The 24778-nt window shown below is 38.1% G+C and overlaps 2 protein-coding genes and 1 pseudogene across 3 annotated transcripts in view; all 3 read left to right on the top strand.

Moving 5' to 3' along the window:
* Nmu (neuromedin U) overlaps positions 1 to 24778 on the top strand; it is a 186461-nt gene that overhangs the window by 106463 nt on the left and 55220 nt on the right. The gene's annotated exons all lie outside the window — the stretch shown is intronic.
* LOC104873559 (nuclear cap-binding protein subunit 2-like) lies at positions 2716 to 6944 on the top strand. Its single transcript, XM_033758782.1, has 3 exons — positions 2716 to 2760; positions 5221 to 5256; positions 6543 to 6944. Exons 1-3 carry the CDS (start codon positions 2716 to 2718, stop codon positions 6942 to 6944), a joined length of 483 nt encoding a protein of 160 aa, XP_033614673.1.
* On the top strand, positions 11339 to 11432 carry LOC117284269 (annotated as a pseudogene).

The raw sequence follows: 24778 nt of genomic DNA, 5'->3' as shown, positions 1-24778 counted from the left end.
ATGAGTAGCTTACTGTGGGTCTTCAGATGTTGGTTCTTCTGATTCTCACAACGATTCTCTACTCTGCAGCCAGTTGCCTTTCCCAAATGCTATACTGATTATTTTGCTCTTAGTGTATGTGTTTTTAATGACTTCCTGATGCCCACAGCATAAAATTTAACCTCCTCAGAATGGCAGACCATCCTTACTAGTCCATCTCTAGCTGTATCTGCCTTCCACCCTCTCTGAGCCAGTCAGGTTGCTGTCACATCACCACCACATACTGGTCAGTGAGTGTTGATCTCTGTCTCTCCCTCAGGCTGGAGCACACTTCCAAACATCACCCCAGATCTGCTGGAAAAACTACGTGTATTGTTTCCAAGACTCAGCTCATGGCCACCTTTTTTCATACCTGTCCAACCCCTCTTCCATGATATCAGGGAGATGTCCTTCTACCCTATATCCCACCAAGTAGGAGTAACCTCTCCTTTCTGACCTCTGTGACCAGAACAGACTCCTCTTCCACCATCTATAAGTTGTTACTGCATCATTTGCTAATCCTGCCTTGATTTCTAGACTGTCGGCTCCTCAAGAGCAGAGTCTGAGTCTAGTTTAAGCATGACATCTCTATGTGACATGGGACCAGAACTTAGTAGATGCTCAATACATGTATAGTTAATGAAGACTTGAACAAATGGATCAGTGAGTGGATGGGGAGCAGGTGAGTGGATTAGGTAAAATGAATTAGATAAAATGGGTTATTAGTATTCTAACAAGGTTAAAAGTGATCATGTGTGCTTCCCAAGATTGTATCGCAGTAATGTGGGGCTAAAACTCAAACACACAGATATTCTAACTGATTGCCTTTTTCTTTTACAGAGTTGCCTTCTAAAATTAAAATGTTTTCCCCAGTGGTAACCACAATGGTAGAGATGTGCCTAACCATGCACGAGGTCCTGGATTTATCTCCAGCCTGCAAAATAGTAATAATAATAATGACAATAATTATTATTATCACAGAACAGTAATAATAATAACAATTTAAATGTCAGCACTTAAAACACTGCACAGAAGGGTGGTAATGCAGTTACTTAAATTATACCCTGAGTCTTTTTTGGTTTGTTTTGTTTTGATACTGGGGATTGAACCCTTTGTTTTGATACTGGGGATTGAACACAGGGCCCTCGCACTGACCTGTGTCTCCAGCCTCTTTTAACTTTTATATTGGGACATGATCTTGCTAAGTCACTAAATTGCCCAGAGTGGGACCAAACTTGTGACTGTCCTGCCTTGTCCCTCAAAATGCTGGGATTATAGGTGAACACCATCATGTGTCACCGTGTGGCTGCTGAGTCTTTCTGAATCGATGGCTAAAATTAACCTGATTTCTGAAGACACATAATTGGATTTCTATTTCCTTATGCTCCTATCTTGTGAAATATTTCATAAAAATTCAGCCAGGAATCCCTATAAAGTAGTTTTGTTAATGAAGTATTGATATATTAACACTTTCCATATTCAAGCTGCTATAAACATTTCAAATTTTCACTTCAAAGTGTATTTCACAATGATTTCTTCCTCTTCATATCCCCCACTGCCATCTCAGTGGTTATGAACATAGCAGGACATTGGATCCAGAGACATGGGTCTGCATTGCTTTCTTGGAATCATGACTCCCTAAATATGTGATCCTATCAAGTCACCTCACCTTTATGAGCCTTGATTATATTATTTACAAAATGAGAATGCTTATATTCACTCTGTAGCATTGCCGTGAGCATCAAGTAACATAACATAACCCTTATATTTGGCCCATATTCCTGTAGGTGGGAGAAAACATGTCATTTTTTTCCTTGTGTGAATTCAACTCATTAAACAATGAAACCTTGCATTTTTCAGAATGCAATTAGATCTTTTCAAAGAGCAGGTCTTGTCTTCCAGGCAGCCTGAAGTTTCTTAAGGACAAGAATGAATCTCATACATTCTAAATAAATGTTTACTGACTGACAATCATTTTCATCACACACAAACAAGCACATATACTTATAAAATACTTTTCAGTTAACATGTATGGGTTATCACTAACTACAAGCCTCAAATGAAAGTATACACAAAGGCAATAAGGTGATTGACTATGGCTGCTGCATGTTGTCATCATGCTACTTCTGGTCATCATGGCTGAGGCTTAGTCAGAGAAGCAGAAATAAAGCTCATTTGGCTTTGAGACTGACTCCACTCTTTTTTTCTTTTATTGAGTTTATTGGTACATTTTAGGACTCCACTCTTGATGAGCTCTGAAAGAACAAGACTTAAGATTAGATTACACAGTCCTCTCAGAGCCTCCTGTCTAATATATACTGTATTTACTTTTTCACTTGCATATATGGGATTAAAACAACCATTTGTAATGGATATTTACATGTGCTCTCAGAGCTGCAACAACTATCAGTTTGAGGTCTAGGATGCCTGTGCTTCTTATGCAAAATGGGGAGTCTCCTATTTAAGTAGTCTCCAAAGAGGGGCTACATTAGGAATTGCCTGTATATTTTCTTATTTGATCCTTTCAACCATCCTGTGAGTTCACTATTATCTCCATTTTACAAATCTAAAGACAACAGCAACAGCAACAACAACAAATTGGACTCCATAGGCTGAGGATTTGATCCAGCGACCCATCTTTGTAAGTTGCGGATCCAAGATCCAGTTCCAACCCCCCTACCACCATGTGGAGTAAAGATGAGCAGTGCTTTCCAGGTTCCTATTGTCCTGCTCAATGAATTGGTCAGGATAATTAGGGAATGTGAAAGATTACTGTTTATTTTAGGGAGTAGAAAGAAAAAAAGGAAAAAGAAAAGAAGCTCTCAGGGAGAAAAAGTTACATTGAAAAAAAAAGAGAGAGAAATAAGCAGAATGGATCACTCTAAGAACAGTCCATTACTGTCTTCTTATGTGTTCTTTGATGGTTGATCCAAGTGGTCTCATTTGATCCTCATGCTAGAAGACTGGCATCAGGTGTCAGGTCTGGCATGTTTTCATGTCAGAAGATTGGTACTGGTTGCAGGCTTGGCTTGATACCATGTTGGGCTCGGGAGCTGCTACTCTGGACCCCACTGCTCCAGCCACATTGCCATGCCCCAGCCTCTTAGTTCACTCCTCCTCTGAAAACAGTGTCAATATTTTGCAAGGAAAATCAAAAGATAAGAAAGTAGAAACAAATGAGCCAGAATGATGGATGCAAACTTAAATAAGAATGAAGCCCATCATAGGTATGGGTAGTATAAAAGATTGCAAGTAATTCATATATATATCAGATATATAATAATAGCAAATATGTATTCAGAAAAGTGGGATATTTTAAAAGAAAGAGAGATAGTTATAAAATTTCTTTTTAGGAGAACCTATATTTGCTCAGGGAAAATATTTTTGAAGTAAATTTTAGATTGTTAAAAAGACTAAAATATTTAAATTAATAATAGCTATCTTAGGCTAGCCAGTCTGTTACATTACTGCATATATGCACACACTGGAAAGTTCTATAGTTTTCCCTCCAAAAACATCGGATTCAGAGAAATTTGGGTGTTTGGCTATTGGGTGCAGGCTCCTCAGTCTGGCTTGCAAGTGTCTGTTTATCTGTTGAATTTGAGCATTTACTTTCCTGAATGCAAGTGAACTCTCAATGTTGAGCAGGTGTTTTCCAAAATCTAGTTATGGACTTCATAGCTTAAGAATATACATGAAGATTTGTCTCAGGAATGAGAATCATACCTGGGCGAAAGTAACACATGTGCATCTTGGTGACTAAGGAAGAATTCAGTTAGGTCATTTGCCCTCCTGAGCAAGTCCTAACTAAGGTCCAGCAACCCTCTTCATTTCTACCATTAGAACAAATGTCTTGGAGCTTAGCAAAAATGTTATTCATGTGCATATGGTAAGTGATATTTTAATTAGTGATGTGATTTCTCCTGTGTACATATTTGATACTCAGCTTCATACAGACTTTATATTACTATAGCATAGTTTAGATTTCCACTTTGATTCCTAGAGTATAGATCTATTGCTACAATAATACAATTGCCTCTACGTTTTATAGAGTGCAGCTTCTTCATCTATAAATGCTGTTTTCTGGGATAAAAGCCTCTTAGACGAGGTGAGTTTGCTAGCAGCTCTGAACATGGTGTGTTTGGATATGACTAGGGGGTTCCCATCTGTCTCTGAAGGTCGTGTGGCATCAGGACCATATTGGATCCAGATGGGTGTAACATAGCATGCTAAATAGTGGAGCAGGGTGCTTGTCTGCATCTAAGGGCAGCACAGTTGCATTCATAGGGCCATGGAGGCCAACCTGCTCGGGGAAAGCTATCCAGATACTTCCCATGGCTGACAGTGGGAAGGCATGTGGGTGGCTCGTCTGCTTCTGAGAGGATTAGTGAGCTATTTTTCCGGGGATGAATTATTTAACTGCGCCTTGAGCCATAGGAGAATGGAAGGGCTCCCTAGTTGCTTCTCAGGAGCCTTCCTTGAGCCAGGCCACTCAAGGACGGCTGCTTGGCTTCTTCCTAAAGTCATGGATAGGCAGACAGGGCTGTCCATTTGCTCACCAAGGCCTCTGTACCCTGAGCTTTGAAGGGCAGGCAGCCTGGCTACTGCTTATGGCTGAGGATGGTATGTGGGGCCATCTGGCTCTCTGGAGACAGGAGAAAAGTGGATGGGGCTGCCTGTTGTAGAGAACCTACTCTACAAGCTATTCCATTCAGGACAAGTTACCAAACTGCTTCCTGAGGCTATAGGGTGGGTAGTAATGAATGAGACTATTGCCCTGATTTACAGGGTTGGGTTGGCAGAACTGCTGGGGTCAGCTGCCAGGCTGCTTTATGGTACCCTGGGTGGATGAGGTCTCAAAAGGTGTTAAGCAGAATCATGGACTGAAACCTTCCAAACTGTGAAGCAGAATGAAACTTTTCTCTTTATAGGGTGATTATCTCAGATATTTTATTATAATAATAGAAAGCTGATTACAGAATGTCTCTACCAAATGTATTATCCATGGACTTACAGAATATGTTATCCACCATCATGGATTAAAGAGAATAATCAAGGTGAAGACTGATGGAGAAGCTAGGTCTTCCAGCTGGTCTCGAGACCCTGTGCCCATGTGCGGATAAAGTGGCCTAGAGGCAGAGACTTTTCTAGCATTTCTCCTGTAGAGCCCATGCACTATGATTCTGAAACCTGTTTGTAAAGTCTTATCTGGAGCTAAAGTTAGATTGGGAAGATAAAGTAATGCAACCAGTGATGGGATTAAGGTGAGCGTTTAGATGGAAATTGAGATTTTGGGGAACATATTTTATATGAAATGGGCATGTCTTCTTTACCTGAATATATGATTGGGTTGAATATTACATCCTACTGTGGATTCTTCCTTGACCTAACATTGTAAGTCAGAAGTCATGTAAGTCTTCCCTCAAATCAATTTTGACTGGACACACTGAAGAAAACTACTTGAAATACCCGAGCCCACACAGTTGGTTAATTTTAAATGGTATAGATTATCTGATGGGCAAAAAGACATTGCCACTTTAATCCATGGCATGCTAGAAGTTGGTAGTGGTACCAGTGAATTCTCTGCACAGTAGCTTTGTGTGACCTGTGAAAAAGACAAATGACTCATAGAGACTAGTGACAGAATGTGGAGGTTCAGCTGTCCCAGACATGGTTTCAATAATACAAAAATTTAAACAGGCTGAGAGAAACTGATCTCTGTGTTTGATCTTATAAACACTTTCTGCTCTCTCTGAGTCTCAGAAAGAACCAACCTCAGTTTGCTTTCATGTGGGAAGGATCCCCAATTTATATGCCAAATAAAGCTTGTTAATAAATTCAGTGAAGGCAGAACACCCTACCCAAACAGTGAAATTCTTAAAATTAACTTGGGCAGGAACCACCTGGGACATTCCACAAGCAACTAAAAGCAGCTGTTGCTGCTTACATTTAGAACCAAATAAAAAGACCAACATGTCACTGTTTTATCTTAATATTGGAAAATATACATGTCAAATCTAGAAATATTACAAGCTATGAGAAGACCAGAAAGAAAGCCGAGACTGAGTGAGGAGCTGAACAAAAATGGGCCATAGTGCCGGGGATTTAGCTCAGCAGTTTGGCGGCCCTGCCTCACAAGTGCAAGGACCGGAGTTCGATCCCCAGTACCAAAAGAAAAAAAAAGAGAAAGAAAAGAAAGAAAAGAAAAATGGACCATGCCTGAATGTTGCTCTCTCAGAATCTTTGGTCCATTTGATTTCCTCTCAGAGACAATACTGGAAATGTTGGTGACTCACACTCCGGCAGACTTGGACTTTATAGCAGAAGCCTATGAGCACTTCCTAGCAGTGAGTTTTGGGATTTGGGATCAGAACATTTCTAGATGCTACCTTGGGTACACACTGTCTTAGAGACAATTACTAGCTTGCTATTGGGCATTAATTGAAACTGTCTTGGTGACTAAAAAACATAAAATAATCATGAAGCCCAAGATATCCAAAATGTCTTGGGAGTACAAGCACTAGCATTTTCAGGGTGACAATGAAGAACAAGAAAAATTACTGAAGAAAAGTTGTACACTGCATGTTAGAAATTTTTCCTTTTACACAACTGAAGAACAAATTTACAAACTCTTCAGCAAAAGTGATGACATAAAAAGGATCATTATGGGTTTGGATAAAATGAAGAAAACAGCATGTGGCTTCTGTTTTGTGAAATATTACTCAAGAGCAGATGCAGAAAATGCCACACGTTTCGTAAACGGAGCTCCTCTGGACGACAGGATCATTCGCACAGACTGGGACATGGGCTTCAAGGAGGGCAGGCAGTATGGGCGTGGGAGATCCGGAGGCCAGGTTCACGATGAGCACCAGCAGGAATATGGCGCTGGAAGAGAGGACAATGGAAAACTCGCACAAGAGCAGTGAGAGGGGAGAGCCCCATCACTGCAGAATTCCCTCCATTTGGACTGCTGAAGAAATTACCAGAAACATTTTCTGTTACCAGATCAAAAAGTGTTCCTTATGGCTGGGGATGGAGTTCAGTGGTAGAGCAAAACGAGATGTGTTCCTTAGCAGCAGATTCAGTCCATGATGTTTTCTTTGATTTGTTTTTTTTGTTGTTGTTGCTGTTGTTTTGTTTGTTTGTTTGTTTTTTGGTACTAGGGACCAAACCCAGGCTCTTGCACTTGCAAGGCAGGTGGTGGAACCACTGAGCCAAATCCCTGGCCCAAGTCTATGATGTCACTTAATCTATCAGCCAAAAATACCACACTTCTAGGAAGACTAGAAAAATGTAAAAGTTTATTTTCTGTTGCTTGGGTCTAAGTAGGCTCATGATCTACACTGGGATTCGGAATGATTCTTTTTTGAATTTGAAGTTTGCATGATGTAGTTTCTTTAAGGTAAAATGGAGTTTTGCTATGTTACATAGTTTTGCTGTAAATTAGTAAGAGTTACCTGACAACTGCATTTGTTTTCTATGTTGAATTCTAATCTCTAAAGGCAAACTTTGATCTTCTTATTTAGCACAAAAGCCAGAGGTCTCAGCACCCTTCCTACTTCTGTGCTTTAGTGAAGGACTTGAGTTCTGCTAAATACATTTTTCAAAAGATGTAATGTTTTGCCTAAAGTTTAAAAAGAAAGTCTAACATGGAGACCCTCAATTTATTTTGCCTTTGTAAAGCAAGAGTTGATTTCTTATGTGTGAGTATAATTTTCCCTAATGAGAAAAAATACAAAATGTTTTCATCTAGCAACAGAGCATCTTCTGAAGGTCACTGCCAGAGTATTCTACTGTGATCATTAATGTTAGACTAAGTATGGGTTTTCTCATTCAATCCCAAAGTGGTAAATGGAATTTTTTAAAGCACTGTTAATAGTTGTGAAGTAAGAAGAAACCACTTACAAACTTTTAATGATACACTTTTCATTTGTAAACATTTGTTTTATACTGTAATTTGAACTAATTTATTTTCTTCTGTAGTAAGACATAACTCAGATTTCTAAAGACCTTAAAACCAAAGATACTGGTTTTTATGTCTTTTGTAACAGTTTATAATAAAGTTGGACCAACTTATTGTCAAAAAAAAAATGTCTTGGGTAACAAATAAGAGATACTCTTGTCACAGATGTTAGAGAAACCCTCTAATAAGGAAGGCAACACTCAGAAGAGTTCTGTAATTAAATGGAAATGATTTATACAGGATGAAGCAACCAGGGAAATGCAAGGAGGCATCACTGTATCCAGGGAAAAGTAGTCTCCTTTCCTCTAGAACTGTTCTGGAACCATTCAACACCCACCACGACTACAGTGTCATTGCCAGCTCCCAATCAATCAGCAAAGAGTTGCTTGATTTACAGATGAGAGTTCCAAGATAAATAGTGCATCCTGTCTGGAAAGCTACTACTTTAAGACCAGAGAATGGAAAGAGTATGGTAAAAGAAGAAGGAGGAAGAGGAGAAGGGGAAAATGTCTCGATGGGCTTAACTGTGGACTATTTTCCTAGCATTAATGGAAGAATTGAGCAATGACAAAAACACCCATGCTTGAATTTTCACTTACTCATGGGCATTAGTGAATGGACTAGAGCTGTAGTTTGGATTTGGAATGTCCGTAAAAGCCCATATATTAAACACTTGGTCCACAGCTCCTGGTGCTACCGAGAGTGGAACCTTTAAGAGGTGGGATCTAAGGGGAAGTCTTGGGGTCATTGAGAGCATGTCAATGAAAGGAATAGTGGGACCCCAGCCTTATGCCCTTCTGTTATTCACTTCCTGGCCATAAGATGAAAAGCTTTGCTGTGCAATGTGCTCCTGCCATAATGTGCTGCCATGGACCTAAAGCAACAGAGCAAACCAGTCATAAGCCAAAACCTCCACAACCAAGCCAAAATAACTCTTTTGACCAAGTAAGTTGATTTTCTCAGTTATTTGTTATAGCCACAAAAAGCTGACTAATTCACCTACGCATGTGGTCAGATAGATAGGCAAGGAAATCTGAATGCTTATACGGGATGAGGCCTTTTTGGAAACCACTCTAGGAATTTTAGGGTGATACTCATCAGAAGAACCACTTTCTAGCTTCGAAAAGGGATAGAGCTAACTGAACTTTCTGGTGCATTCCCTTGAGGTGAATACCTGGGTCCACAAAACTAGTGGACAAGGGAGTTCTGAGGCAATGCAGAGATGGGCTGAATCTAGGCACATTGCTCCAGATTCCAACACAATGTCCACAAGAATCGTTCTGTCTGCCAGGAAAACAGGCAGATATTCTACGTGGCCAAGAAGAAGATTTCCTGGGGAAAGACCCTGCACATAGTTGGCAAGTTGATGATTTGGGGCTAATGTTGGCAAGAAGCTATCAATGGGTCCTGACAGAAACATTGAGCAGACTTTGCATACTCAGTAGTAGAAAGTGTCAGAATTGAGTTAAATTGTTGGATACAATTTAGTAGCCACAAAAAGCTGCTTGGTGTGGAAAAAACTCCCAACATTTGGTGGCCAGAAGTGAAGTGGTGTTGAATGAGAGTGTAGAGAAACAAAGTTTGTTTTTCCTGTACAGGTTGTTCTAAGAATTGAGCAAGAAAGTGCATGCAAGACTATTGGCACAAGTGACACATAGTGAATTCTCAATAAACATTAGTCTTTTATTCATTCTTTCATTCAAAAACATTTTTGAGAAATATGTACCTTTGATAACTGATAAATAATTCAGTCATAGGAAGTAATAATGGGAATAATAGTTAAAATTGTATACTCATACACAGATGAAATAAAATAATATATGTGTTTTGCCTCAAAATAATTTGTATAGCAAATGATAGACGGATAGCTGAAAGCAGACTATTGAAGCTGGGCGAGGGACACATGGTGACACATATTCTCACTCTTCAAATGCAAAGAACCAAATTAATTATCCTCAAGTGCCTGCTTAATATCACATATCTTCAGATTTAGGTCACTTAGTTTCAAAACTAGTAGAGTGAGGCAGTAAATCTTAAGATTCTGATGACCATAGAAGTCTACTTCCTGTGCCTTCATGAGGAATTCGACAGCAAATTTTCAATGTTTGTTCAGAATTGTGCCTTGATAAAAACTGCTTCCATGTACAGTTGTGCCTTCTTTCATGAACTTAATTCATTCCATGCTTCTGGGGAAGATGGGCACCTTTTTTTTGTGTGTGTATGGGGAGGATTGCCATTGTCTTGTTTGTCAGTCAGTACAGAGCTTGGTAAGAGAAGCAAAATTTTGCCAAACACTGCTGTTTGAGAACCGAGTTGTTCACAAACAGAAGCATTCATGAACTGAGATATTACTGTATTTGACCATTAAGAATATTTTGGAATCATGAGTATTTTATCCATATCATGATTATTCTATTACATAGGCATCCATAAAACTACATTCATATAATGTGGCTCTTAAATATACTAATCAAATAAAAATCAATAGAAATTCAAAAATTGTTGGTACAATGAAACCACTATAGTTTAAATTTGTATTCCTAGTGGCTCATTTCTGACAGCTGAACAGTAACATTTTCTTAAATTATTTTACTATATGACATTGGTTAAGAGAAACAGATATAAACAGTAGGAAATTTACAAAGTTTTCAAGTTAGAGAATCCTGGCCATTATTTAGCAGGCTTCTGGAACTGTGTTAAAATGACTTTTCAGATAAATAGGAGTATTTGTTTCACTCTTGTTGCTTCCTTCAAAATTTTGCCCCTTTAACTATCTCCCCTTCCAATTGTATATTTAGTTTCTGTCTCCATGTTGTTGCTTTTTCTGCTTTTTTTGTAAACTGGTTGCATTTGACAGTCCTTAAGATATAACAAACTCTTCCCATGCACAAGAACTCTTGTCAATCCCCAGAAGACGACAAGACCATGAGCTGTAGGTGTGACAAGGTGGACAGAGAAAATGGTGACTGCAAATGTGGACTCCATGGCAGAGGCCATGAATTATGGCGCTAATCTGCCTCCAAGCTGCTTTTCAGACAGTCATCCCTAAGCAGCGTGTTCCAAGGTACACCATAGCAGATGTGTATTTCATAGTAACAGACAAATCTCCCAAGCAACTCTGATCAGGTCAGCCAGAAAATAATAAATAGTAAACTGCACAGAGACATTAAATAATAGCAATGGGCTCATCTTTAAGCCCCAAATCATCTCTGTTCCATTTCTTCATGATCCATCTATTCCTTGATGGTCCCTCAGCCTGCTCTCAGGACACAAGAAGCTGGAAGTCTCACTTTATTCTTTCATTGCTAGTACACAGTTTTAGAATATTAAACCTACACATTTAAAAGCAATCAATCGATCCTTTAGTTTATGGGTGTGATAATTGGATATTCATGCCAAATGCATGAGATTTGCCCCCTTCAAACAATTTTGGCACATTGCTCATCTGACATGAAAAAAAAAGCCATTGGTTATAAATGAAATATTTTATGGCTAACAAAATCCTAGAAAAAAGGAATTCAGACTGTTCCCATCCCTGTCCTTACATCTTTGGACTCTGGAAGTGGAAAGAAACTCAGTTGGGATCTAGTTCATTGTATGCTTAATAGTTACTAAGAATTGATAGTCTGAATCACTAGACTGGCTCCTTTTCTCAGTTCTCATGATTGCTATCTACAAGATATTAACTTAGTTCTCCTTCATTCTGCATTCATAGCTATGGCTATGAATTAAATCCAAAACTCAAGATCAATAATATGTGTTTATTAAAGTTAGCTATGGCTATAATTTAGGAAGGAAACCTGGTCCAGTAGGCCATATATTCTCTTTTTTCATACTTTTTCTGTCTTGTGGTATTATATGGATGTAATCCATTCAAATACCAGTTCTTAAAATTGAAAGGTACTGCATCCCTTGTCCATCACATGTGGCACCTAGAATACAGTATGTGTTGAATAAATATTTGTGGAAAAACTTCACGCAGATCAATATTCCCATATGGTCCAAGAATATCTTCAACCATTTTCCTTTACAATGGTCCTTTATAACTTCTGTTTAAACCTTTCCAGATTTAGGGACAGTCCACATCCCCCTTTCCCTCCCTTTTCCTTAATTCTCTCTTTTCTCTCATCCTTTCAGTAGATCTATATTGAGTTCACACTATGTGCCAGTCACTGTGCTAGGCTCTGGGCTAATGAGAATAAAAAGATTCTTCTGTCTTAGTGTGGAAAAGAAGGAAGACCTCCTGGGAAGAACTGGCACTTTCCAAAGATGGGAAGGAACCTGTTGTGCATGAGGCAGGGAAGCCACTCAGTACTTTTAGACAGGGGCAACACGATCATAACTATCATATTTATATCCCATTCCCTGCTTAGGTGTGTGTGTGCGTGCGCGCACGCGAGTGTGTGTGTGTGTGTGTGTGTGTGTGTTGAATGACCAGCATAAAAAAGAATTAGAGTTCATAGAAAGATACAAAGCAGAAGTTTAGGAGATTAAAAATTCTATCAAAAGTATGGGTAGCAGAAGTGGCCAGTGTGAGGACAGAGTGGCAAAACTAGAAGACAAGGCTATTGTCAGTGATCAGTTAATGAGAGACACCTTAAAAACAATAAGAGATCATGAAAAAATGGATCCAACAGCTGCCAGATGACCCAAGAAAGGATTAATTAGAATTAGTGAAAAATAAGAAGATGGGACAAATAGCATAAAAGACATGTTTGCAAAAATAACAGCAGAAAAATTTTCAAATACAGGGAACATCTTAAACATACAAATAAATGAGGCATATAGAACCCCAAATAACCACGATCTAAAATGATCCTCTCCATAACATCATAGTCAAAATCCCCAAAGTTCACCAGGATAGAATTTTTAAAGCTGTAGTTTATAAAGATGAAACTTCTCAACACAAAACTTAAAGGCCAAAAGAGCTTGGAGTGAAGTATTTCAAGCCCTAAAAGGGCTTGAAAAAACATCTAACCCAGACTGACATGTCATGCAAAACTATCTTTCAAAATTGACTTGCACAAAAAAATTGATGGGGACGAAAAGCACCTTAAAAAATTCATGACTAAAAAAACAGTGTTCCAAAGGATTCTCAGGGATGTCCTAGAAAGAGACAAGGAAGACAACAATGCCAAAAGGGCTAATAGAATGAATGCACCAGGCAAGGTAAGCAGTTAAACAAAAGTGTATGTGTGTGTGGGGGGGGGATCAGCATGAAAAGAATGCAATGATAGGAATAAGTCAGTATCTTTTGGTAATAATGCTTAATATCAGTGGTCTTGATTCCACAATAAAAAAATACAGATTGTTAATGGATATAGAAACAAAACTGAATGACATGCTGTAAATGAAAATCATATTTAATTCAGAAAGGAATTTACAGATTAAAAATCAAGGGATGGAAAATATTATTTCATGGGATAAAACCCAGAAAAAAGTGAAAGTAGCTACCCTAATTTAGGGCAAAGTGGACTTCAAGCCAAAACTAATTGGAAGAGAGAAAGAAAGGCATTATATATCAGTTAACGGAACAATTCAAAAAGAAGAAATAACAATTATAAACATATGTGTGCCAAATACCAGCACACTCAACTTCATAAAAAAATTACTTGTCATAAAAGAAGAGATAAACACTAACATGGTTATAGTGAGGGACCTCATACCACACTGTCACAAACAGATAGATAAACTAGGCAAGAAACTCAGAAAAAAAAAATCAGAATTGAACCAAACCTTCAAACAAACTGACTCAATAGAGATCTAGAGTGTTCCACCCACATCATCAGAATATACATTCTTCATCATTATATACATTACATGAGTCCTTCTTCAAAATAGACCACATGCTAGTGCATAAAGCATGATTTAGTAAATGTAAAAAAATCAAAATTATCCCACTCATGTTGTTGGGTCATAGTGCAATGAAACTAGAAATCAATGGCAAAAGAGACCACAGAAATTATACAAACACATGGAAATTAAACAAAATATCTTGAGTGGTATTCAGTGGATCAAGGAAGAAATTAGACAGTTGCCAGAATCAAACAACAATACCAGTAGAACATATCAGAATGAAGGAGTGATGCACCTCAAGATCACAGGAAAAAAGAGAGCCAAATCCAAAGATAGTACAAGGAAGGAAATTGTAAAGATCAGAGCAGAAATTAATGAAATGGAGACTTTAAAAAGGGAAAAGAATCAATGAATCAAATAGCTGCTTCTTTCAAAGAATAAATAAAATAGGAAAATCCTAGCCAAACTTACCAAAAAATTAAAGACACAAATCAATGCAATTAGAAATGAAATATGAATTGAGGATATATTCCTAAGTGAAATAAAGAAGTCACACATGTGTAAATACCGAATAGTTTCTCTGGTGTGAAAACTATAATAGTACATAAGATCCTAATGATATAATTGACCATGTGAAATAGGAAGAAAGGGGCTAAAGGTGTAGGGGAAGTGGGAAGGATAGAGGAAAAGAAATAAGAGGAAAAATATGAGAAAATGGACATAAAGTGTTTGTAAATGTGCGGAGGGGATGAGGGGATGAAGGGAGGGCAGGGACAAGGGGAAAAAATGAGAACCAAGACCTGTCATGTAAAGGTACAAGATCCCAATAATGAATGTAACTGTACTGTGTCCCTAAAATGTACCAAGAAACTCACTGAGGAAAAAAAAAGAAATGAAAATTGCAGGGTCAGGGATTTAGCTCAGTGTTTCTGCCACCTGCCTAGCAAGCACAAGGTCTAGAATTTGATCCCCAATACCCCCCCAAAAAGCAAAATCATAAGACACCACTTAAACCCAGAAGATTGTTAGTAACTACTTTGAGATATACTCTAATAAAATGATGAATTCAGAAGAAATGGATAGGTTCCTGGATATACTTAAATTAACAAAACTAGATCAAGAAAAATATACAAACCCCAAATAATTCAGTAACAAGCAGTGAAATAAAAAACCCTACCACCAGGTCCTGGTGGATTAACTGCTGAATTCTTTAGGAATTTTAAGAAATATCTAATACTAAAACACCTCAAACTCTTTAACAAAATTGAAAGGGAAGGAGTACTACCAAAGTCATTACTGAAAGCTAGCATTATTCTGTTTTCAAAACCAGAGAAAGACCACCCGAAAAAGAGTACTACATGTCAGTCTCTTTAACGAGCATATATGCAAAAGCCCTCAAAAAGACACTGTCCTGGCAAACAGAATGCAATGAACCATCAAGAAGATCAAACATCAAGACCAAGTAGGCTTCATTCAAGAGATGCAAGGAAGGCTCAACATACACAAATCAATAAATGTATCACATAAACAGAAGCTAGGACAAAAATCACACAATCATCTCAATTGACCCAGAAAAAGCCTGTGACTCGGGAACTAGCAGATAGAATCAACAACTGGGATCTCATCTTACTAAAAAGCTTCTGTACTTCAAAAGAAACCATCAGCAGAACTAAGAGACAATCTACAATGTGGGAAAAAATTTTTACCAGCTGTTCCTCAGACAAAGGACTATTATCAAGGATATATAAAGAACTCAAAACAGTCAGTCCCCCCAAATATAAAGACCCAATTCAAAAATGAGCATCCGAAATGAACAGACATTTCTCAAAGAAGTAAAAGCAGCAAGAAAATATTAGAAAAAATGTTCCACATCACTGGTCATTCGAGAGATGCAGGTGAAAACAACACTGAGATTCCACTTCACCCCACAAAGAATGTCTGCTATCAAGAAATCACACAATAACAAACGTTGGCGGGGTTGTGGGGAGAAAGGAATCCTCCTCCATTGTTGGTGGGAGTGCAGACTAGTGCAACCACTATGGAAATCAATATGGAGATACCTCAAAGAGCTTGGACTGGAGGTTCCATTTGACCGAGCCATCCCTCTGCTGGGTATCTTTCCAAGAGAACTAAAAGAATCATATCACAGAGAAGTATGTGCACCCATGTTTATAGCGGCACAGTTTGTAATAGCTAAATCTTGGAAACAGCCTATTTGCCCATCCGTTGGGAACTGGATAAAGAAGTTGTGGTTTTTCTATAAAATGGAATATTACTCAGCCATAAAGAACGAGAAAATAGATTCATTCATAGGAAAATGGATACATATTGAAGATATACTCCTAAGTGAAATAAATAAGTCACACATGTGTAAATACCAAATAGTTTCCCTGGTGTAAATAATCTGCAACAATGCATAAGATTCTAATAAGATTACTGACATTTAGAAATGGGAAGAAAGGAGCTAAAAGTATAGGGAAGGTGGGATGGGTAGGGGAAGAGTAAAAAGGGAAAAGACAAAAATGTGAGAGAATGAAAAGATGAAAATAAAGTGTTTGTAGATGGGGAGGGGAGGAGGGGGTGAAGGGAGGGCAGAGATAAGGGGAAAAAATGAGAATCAAGACTTGTCATGTAGAGGTACAAGATCCCAACAATGAATGTAACTGTACTATATCCCTAAAATGTACCAATAAACTCAATTAAAGCTGAAAAAAAAGAGAAAAAGTCTGTGACAAAGTCCAGCATCTATTTATGATTTTACCCCCCCCAAGAAAATATAGAAGGGCCTTATCTTAATCTGATTACAACTATTTATGAAAAAACAATGGCCAACATCATATTAAATGGGGAAAAGCTGAACAATTTCTGACTAAAATCAGGAACAAGGATGTCTACCATCACCACTGCTATTCAATATAGTTCTTGAAACATTGGCAAGAGCAATCAGGCAAGAGGAAAAAAAAACAATAAAAGGAATATGTATAGTAAAGAAAGAAATCAAATCATTATTTGCAAATGTCATTATCCTCCCATAGAAGACTCCAAAAATTCCACCAAAATACTACTAGAATTAATAAGCAAACTCAGTAGCACAGCAGGATACAAAGTCAACACACAAAAATCAATAGCATTCCTTTACACCAATAATAGACTAAGAAAGCAATTAGGAAAAAATATCATTTACAGTAATATCAAGAAAAATTAAATACTTAGGAATTGATGTAAACAAGGAAGTGAAAGATCTCTACCATGAAAATTATGGTACTTTAAAAAAAAAGCTAGAAGAGGTCATCAGACAGGGAGTAGGGAGAACCAATATTGTCACAATAGCTAACTTCCAAATCCAATATACAGATTTAATGTAATACCAACAAAAATATCAATAGCATTCCTCACAGAGCTAGAGAAAACAATTGTAAAATTCATATGGAACCAAAAGAGATACAGACTAGCAAATATACCTCAAATAACCCCTAGGATACAAGAGCAAAATAGGAGACATCACAATCCTGGATTTCAAGTAATAGTGCAGAGCTACAATAATAAAAACAGTGTAGTATTGGTAAAACCCAAAAACTAGACACATGGATCATTGGAACAAAATAGAGGCTGCAAACACAACTCCAGGCACATTTAGCTACCTTATCTTTGACAGAGGAGCCAAAAACCTATACTGAAGGAAAAATAGTCTGTGAATATTGGCTATCTGCACACAAAAGATTGAATCTAGACCCATGTATCTCCCCATGTACTAAACTAAAATAAAAATAGATCAAAGATATAAATGTTAAAACAGAAATTTAAGCTCCTGGACAATAGATAAATCTCTTGAAGTCACATGCACAGGCAAGAACTTTCTAAGCTGAACCTAACTTGCTCCAGAAATAGTTCCAAGAGTCAACAAATGCGATCATATCAAATTAAAAGTCTCCTCTTTAGTAAAGGCAACAGCCAACAGAGTGACGAGACAACCTTTGGAATGGGAGAAAAATTGCCAGTTATTACTTAGACAGAGGCCTAACATCTAGAATACGTAAAGAACTAAAAAAAATTAAAGTTCTCAAAACTAAAAGAGCCAGTCAAAAAATGGACAAATGAAATAAACAGATAATTCTCAGAAGAAGAAGTACAAGAGGTCAATAAATACATGAAAATGTTCAACATCTCTGGCCATTAGTGTAATACAAATTAAAACAGCTCTGAGATTCCACCTTACTCCAGAAAGAATGAGTATCATCAAGAAATCAAACAACAACAGATTCTGGTGAGGCTGTAGGGAAAAAGGAACCCTTCTACACTGTTGGTGGTTATGTAATCTAGGACAACTTTTATGGAAATCAGAATGGATATTCTTCAAAAAATGAAAAGTAGAAATTCCATTTGATCCAGCTATTCCCCTTCTAGATATTCTCCCCAAATGGATAAGGATATCATATCATGGTGATACCCATGTTTATAGCAGCACAATACATAATGGATAAATCTTGGAAGTGACCTATATGTCTGTCCTTCAACAGATAAATGGATAAAGAAAATGTGGTCTTTGCATGCAGTGGATACTACTCTGTCATAAAGAAGGATACACTTGAGCCATTTGTAGGAAAATGGGTGCAGCTCAAGACAATAATCTTAAGTGAAGTAAATCAGACATGGAAGCTTAAATATCTTGTGACTTATCTTCTATGAGAAATCCAAAATGTAAATACAGAGCAAAATAAAAAAAATAAATAATAGGAGGTTGCAAAGGGGGCCAAGAAATGGAGGGAGCAAGGAGAGGGGTGGGGAATGGATGCAAAAAGGGTTAAGATTTATTATGGACATGTGCCACTTTCCTATGAGGGGTGTGATCACTGTGGGCTACAAACATGTACTAATAAAAACTAAAATTTTAAAAATATATAAATCGATGGAGACATGTTTTCAATTCACCAAAGCTAATGTTCTGTGCCTCAAATAACCCAGAAAACAAGAAAGGCCTTCCTTCCTTTGTCTTAAAACTGCCTTTGTACAATTATCTTCCACCGGGTCCTGGTTCTGCCTGCCTTCTGGAGCTCTTTGGGGGGAAAAGTCCTCTCTTCAGTGATGGTTTTTCAAATGTTTCAACTTCTTATCTGGATCCTATCCTTCTGTACTTGCTGTATTATCAATCTGATAAATGTGGTTCCTCCAGAGTTGAGTATAACCCTCTAGAAAGTTTTAAGAATACTCTTTTTTTGTGAATCCACCCACATTTGATTAAATTGGTGGTCAACTAAACACACTTAGTCCCCAACTTTGTCAGGTGCAGTGCTAATAAACCAGGAGGCCTCTCTCATTTCTGCTTTTGCTTCAGCGATTTTAAAAATATAAATGAGTTCAACAACCAAAACGCAAACAGCCATAAACAAGCAATGGTTTTCAGCTGTGGCTCTGCCAGCAACTTGAGCAGTCTCCTTTCTGGAAACGACTTGAAGCACAGAAAGTGTGATGCTTGCGTCTGCACTTTCTGTGCTGTTAGGAGGTATGAGGTGGTCCAGTGGGTTCTGCTTTGGGAGGTCCACCTTCCTACAGATTTAAGCCAGTTTCTACATCACCAGCTTTTCAATAATACAGTCACAGCTTTGTCCCCATCTGCTTTTATTTTATTATCTCTCAGTTGGCTCGGTGTACAATATGTATCGGGCTGTGAAAAGATGGTCAATGTTCATTTTCCCAAACTCCCTGTCCCTAGGACAGTGATTTTACATTTATCTAATTGAATATCCTTAGGTTTGTTTTACCTTGCATTTCATTAGAGCCAAAATGAGCATCAATTACTCTGTCCTTAATTATCCAATTCTGAAGAAATGACCCAGGAATCCATTCTAGGAAAAAAAAAGATGTAATATGCTGGAGTATTGAGATATCAGCATCAGTGACATACTGACAATTATGTTGCAGCCCCCACTAGTGAAATGTCACTTGTGAGGCTCAACATCAGTTTTGCTCCTTATTCAATTCTACTATCACAAAAAGCTCATATGTTATACTGTTTGACACATTTTTCAAAAGTTGGTCAATGCTGCCTGCTATGTAATACATGCACAAATAGTCATATAAATTGGTAATGATCAAATGTTATTTATAGTATTTTTATTATCATAACATTTTTTATTTGCCGAGTGCTTTAGGTGAGTCAAAGAACTTTCAGGAAATCTTTTCCAAAGTGGTTTATGACATTACCTTCCTAATGACAATGGAGAAGAGTTTCTTTTCCCCCATATTCTTGCCAGCATTTGTTATGATTAGATTTTTTGATGATAGCCATTCTTCCTGGGTTAAGATGGTATCTCAGTGTAGTTTTAACTTCCAAAATTATGAGTCAAAGTGACCTTTTTCTCTTTATAACTTGATTTTTCTCAGATATTTTGGTATAGTGATAGAAATCTGATTAAAATACTTTACATTGTGGTGGGAAAATGTCCCTAAGAACACAATTAAAATTTGCAGTTTTGTGGCTATGGTTTCTTCCATCTCTGCCTATATTCCTCATGTGACAAAGCAACTAAAAAGTACTCATATTTTGCTGAAGTTAACCAACACCACAGAAATGTATTCCTAACTAAATTTTAAACAAAGACGACCACTGGCAATTATGTCTTTCACAAAAAAGATGATGTCTATTTTTAAAATGATACTTATAATCAAATTTTGGAGTCTGGAGTTTTTTTCCTTAGCAAGTAATTAGAGAGTTACAGGATGAACGTTGATGCCATGTTTTAAGATTTGAATCACTGTCCAACACAGGAGCATTTGCAGCAGAATTAGGTAATGACATATATCCCAAGGGATGATATTTCTGTCCTTTGGAGTCATTTCCTACATTTTCAAAGATCTGTTGAACTCTCATCCCCATTGTGTCTTCTCTTCCACCAACACCTGAGCCAGTCCACATCCATTAACCACCCACACTGCATTAGAGGGCTCCTTCTAAAACCATGACACTTACCCACTTGAAACTCTCAATGGCTTCTCATTGCCCTATACTAAGAACAGCCTGTTCATCTCAGCACAGGAAACACAGCCCCTTCACAGCCATGCCTGACCCCTGTCTCCAGACCTTCCCCTGCCCTGAATATCTTGTGCACACGCCACCTCCTGCTTTTTCACCTGCCCTTCGCTCTGCCTGGAATTGCTCTTTCCACTTTGCTCACTTGAGCTGCCCCCTACTCTAAGGCAGAAATAATCACTTCCTGTCTCCTCTTATATTTTATATAACACAAAACATTGCGATTCATTCTGCCATTTAACTCACTGTTGTTATTTTTGTCTGCTTCTCTATATTCAACCTAAGAGAACAACTCTATCAAAACAGGAACACCATTGTTTCTGGGACATAAATGATGCACAATAATGTCAAGATAAAAATATTTAAAAATTATGAAAGAAGTGAGAGTGAACTTAAATGAAGCACAAACAGGCAGAAGTCACCAGCCAGAGGAACCATATTAAAATCTTAATGAGCTGAACTGCTTACAGGGCAGGCATAACATTGTCCTCTAATACTGTCCTCCAATTAATTAAAGGCAGCATCTTGCCTTGTGGTGGCCAATTTTGAAGTTTTTGTTTTATGTTGTTCTCACTTGCATTTTGATCACTTTAACAAAAATAACAAAATAAAGGAGAATATTTTTAGAAACTTGAATAAAAATGGTCAAACAAAAACAATTAGAAATGCCGGGCATGGTGGCGCATGACTGTAATCCCAGTACTTGGGAGGTTGAGGCAGGAGGATGCTGTGAGTTTGAGACCAGCCTGGGCTACATAGTGAGTTCCAGGTCAGTCTCAACTACATAGTGAGACCCTGTCTCAAAAAAAAAAAACAAAAACAAAAACAATTAGAAATGGGGTAAAGAATGCAACATTTTTCTGAAGACCACATAATAGAAAATTACATTGAATACCAATGAAAATAATAAAACTCTTACTTAGGTATATTGTGATTTGGAAGGTGTCTCTAGACCTACTTAATGGGAGATCCATCAGTTCATTCATGAGTTCTTTCACTCGACTGATGAGCATACCGTAGGTAGTAAGATTGGTTGGCCTTTGCCACTCAATGGAGAGAAAAGGCTCCTGGGAACTTTTACAGTTCCTGAAGCAAGTAAGACCCATAGTATTAGAACTGTTCTACAACCAAAAACAGTGCTACTAGCAAAAAGACCCCTGTCACTCCATGGCCCTTTATCTTCCGCTCATTTTGTCTCTTTCAGAAAGGAATGTCTAAGTAAACTAGTGAATAGGATAATGAGCTCTCTTAGAGGAGGATCAGGTCCTAATCCTAGTTGTGGTGCTAAATTGTTGTTGTTTAGGTATTTAAAATCTGAGGAATATTTTTGAGTCCGTCTGTCAAAGTTCTCCAAAGTAGAGATCAGAGTATCATCCCTCGGGTTAAGGAAACTCCACTGGTGTGAGTCACAGTTCTGGGGGCTCTGGAGAACAGATTCGGTTCCTGCTCTCCAGAAGATGGCAGCGTGATGGGGGTGTGTCTCAGTCTGTTCAGACTGCTCTAACAAGTACATTACCTGCCATCCAGCAATTTTTCGGTCAACAACAAATCATATATACGGTGGTGGTTCCATAACATTATGATGGAACTGGAAAATTCCTATCACCTAGAGATGCCTGAGCTGTTGTAAGATCACAGCACAACAAATCGCTCATGAGCCCATGGTGATATATATATCTCTCTCTCTATATATATATATATATATATATAGAGAGAGAGATATATATATATGAATATGAAAAACCCTATTGCCTGTCAGTCACATGAGAGTTTAACATAGGCAATTATGTATAGTATTTAATAATAGATGACTATGTTACTGGTTTATGTTCTTATTATGCCTTTTAACATTATTTTTAGAGAGAACTCCCTCTATTGCTACAAAAGAGCCTGCCATGTTATTCAGGCAGTAGCCTCGTACACCTCATTTTCACTGCATGTTTTGATTGCATCATTTTCTCTTGTGTCTCACTTAATCTCATGCCATTTTATTTATCATAGCTCAAGAGCAATAAGCTAGAACACAGATATTTCGTATAACCTAGGTGTGCAGTAAGCTAGGTTTGTGTAAGTACACCCTGTGGTAAGTACATACAATGGCAAAGTGCCTGACGATACATTTCACAAAATGTATCCTCCTCATTAGGCAATTCCTGACTGTGTGCCATAGACTGTGTGGCTTAAACAATAAGCTTTTATTACTCAAATAGTTCTGAGGGAAATTCCAAAGCAAAGCTCTAAAAAACAATTGAACAGTAACCTTTTGGGATTTTTTGTTTGTTTGTTGTTGTTGTTGTTGTTGTTGTTGATTTTTTTGGTGTGGTGGTGGTGGGGAACACACAGATGCTTAGGATGAACTTGGAGGATGACGCTTATTAGTATATACAAGTTCTAGTTGTACGACAAGAATCCACATTACAATTATTCACATTTTATAAATCAAAGCAGAGATACACCACGTATCCTGGTTATCCTCCCTCCAAACACTGAGCTGTTAATGTTCAACTGGTCTTCTTTGCCTTTGAGGGTTGAGAAAGTTTTCTCATCTAGGTCTTTCATGTGTGCATGCTGCTGTCCAGTTTGAAGGTGTCGGGGTGAACTGGACAAGGCCTGACAGGTTGGCTATAACTTAGAGCTACCACACTGCCAAGTCTGGTGCTTAGCTTTGTGATCCAGGAACTTGACTTTCTCAGTTTACCAAAAATCTCATCAGAGATTGATTTGCACCAATTTATGATAATTTGGACTGCTCTTTTCTAGTGACAGATATGGTCCCATCTGTCCTCTGGTAGGCACTTCCTGGTTTCAAAATAGTTTAAAGCTTCCGTGGAAATAAATCTCTGAGCACAGAGAGCAAAGAGAGGCTAATACATATTACAGGATATCTCAGGAATCTAAACGAGCCACTTTAACTAACTAGGGTACAGCTCATCAGTGAGTTTGTCGAGGCATTCTTTATTAAGAGATATTAAGAAATAATAGCTCCATGGTAGAGCACTTGTTTAGCATGAACAAAACTGCTGTTGTGATGATTGATCTTGTTGACTTGATTGGGTTAAATAGTCCACAAGAGGTGTTTAGCATGAACAAAACTGCTGTTGTGATGATTGATCTTGTTGACTTGATTGGGTTAAATAGTCCACAAGAGGCGATTGAATCAAAAGCACCCTGACTTCCATTGACGACTGTGACTTCATCAGTCAATCCGCTGATGAGATCATACTTTGACGGCATTGAGACTTAATGAAGACAGGCGGTGAGACCTAGTTGAGGAGAATGGATCTTAAGGGTGTGACCTTGGGGAGAGTCTCTGGTGCCTAGCATGAACAAAACTGCTGTTGTGATGATTGATCTTGTTGACTTGATTGGGTTAAATAGTCCACGAGAGGCGATTGAATCAAAAGCACCCTGACTTCCATTGACGACTGTGACTTCATCAGTCAATCCACTGATGAGATCATACTTTGATGGCATTGAGACTTAATGAAGACAGGAGGTGAGACCTAGTTGAGGAGAATGGGTCTTAAGGGTGTGACCTTGGGGAGAGTCTCTGGTGTCCCCTTCCTTTCTGGTTCTTTCGTTCTCTCTCATTCCTGCCTGCCAGGAGGTGAGCAGCACTCCTATACCATACTGTCCTGAACTTGTGTTTCTGCCTTGGAACCAGCCGGCTGTGGACTGAAATCTCTAAAACTGTGAGCCAAAAGCAAATCTTTCTTCCTCTAAGTTGTTTTTCTCAGGTATATGGTCACAGCGATGTAAAGCTGACCAATATGGATGTTAATATTACTCAGATAAATTTGCTCTGTTTTGGGCCCAAATCCTTTAAAACCTCTACCCCCACCTTTTAAATTTGTTTACTTTTTGTACATGTGTTGAATTTTTAATTAGGTTTGTGCCCCTTTCCCTATCTGTGCTGTGCAGTTTGCTCTGAATGGGGCAAATCAGACAGATCCTTGAAATAGGTTATTTTTTTT

The sequence above is a fragment of the Fukomys damarensis genome, unplaced genomic scaffold (assembly GCF_012274545.1).
Source record: "Fukomys damarensis isolate Sample0158 unplaced genomic scaffold, DMR_v1.0_HiC HiC_scaffold_35, whole genome shotgun sequence".
Lineage (NCBI taxonomy): Eukaryota > Metazoa > Chordata > Mammalia > Rodentia > Bathyergidae > Fukomys > Fukomys damarensis.
Note: the sequence above shows the minus strand (reverse complement) of the source record. Positions and strands in the feature narration are given on the sequence as shown.

Excerpts from the sequence above, each read along its gene's own strand:
- LOC104873559 (XM_033758782.1), top strand. The coding sequence starts at position 2,716 with ATGAGCAGTGCTTTCCAGGTTCCTATTGTCCTGCTCAATGAATTG. Across the intron at positions 2,761-5,220 it reads TTGTCCTGCTCAATGAATTG|TCTTATCTGGAGCTAAAGTT; the intron begins GTCAGGATAATT and ends CTGTTTGTAAAG. Across the intron at positions 5,257-6,542 it reads AGTTAGATTGGGAAGATAAA|CATTTTCAGGGTGACAATGA; the intron begins GTAATGCAACCA and ends TACAAGCACTAG.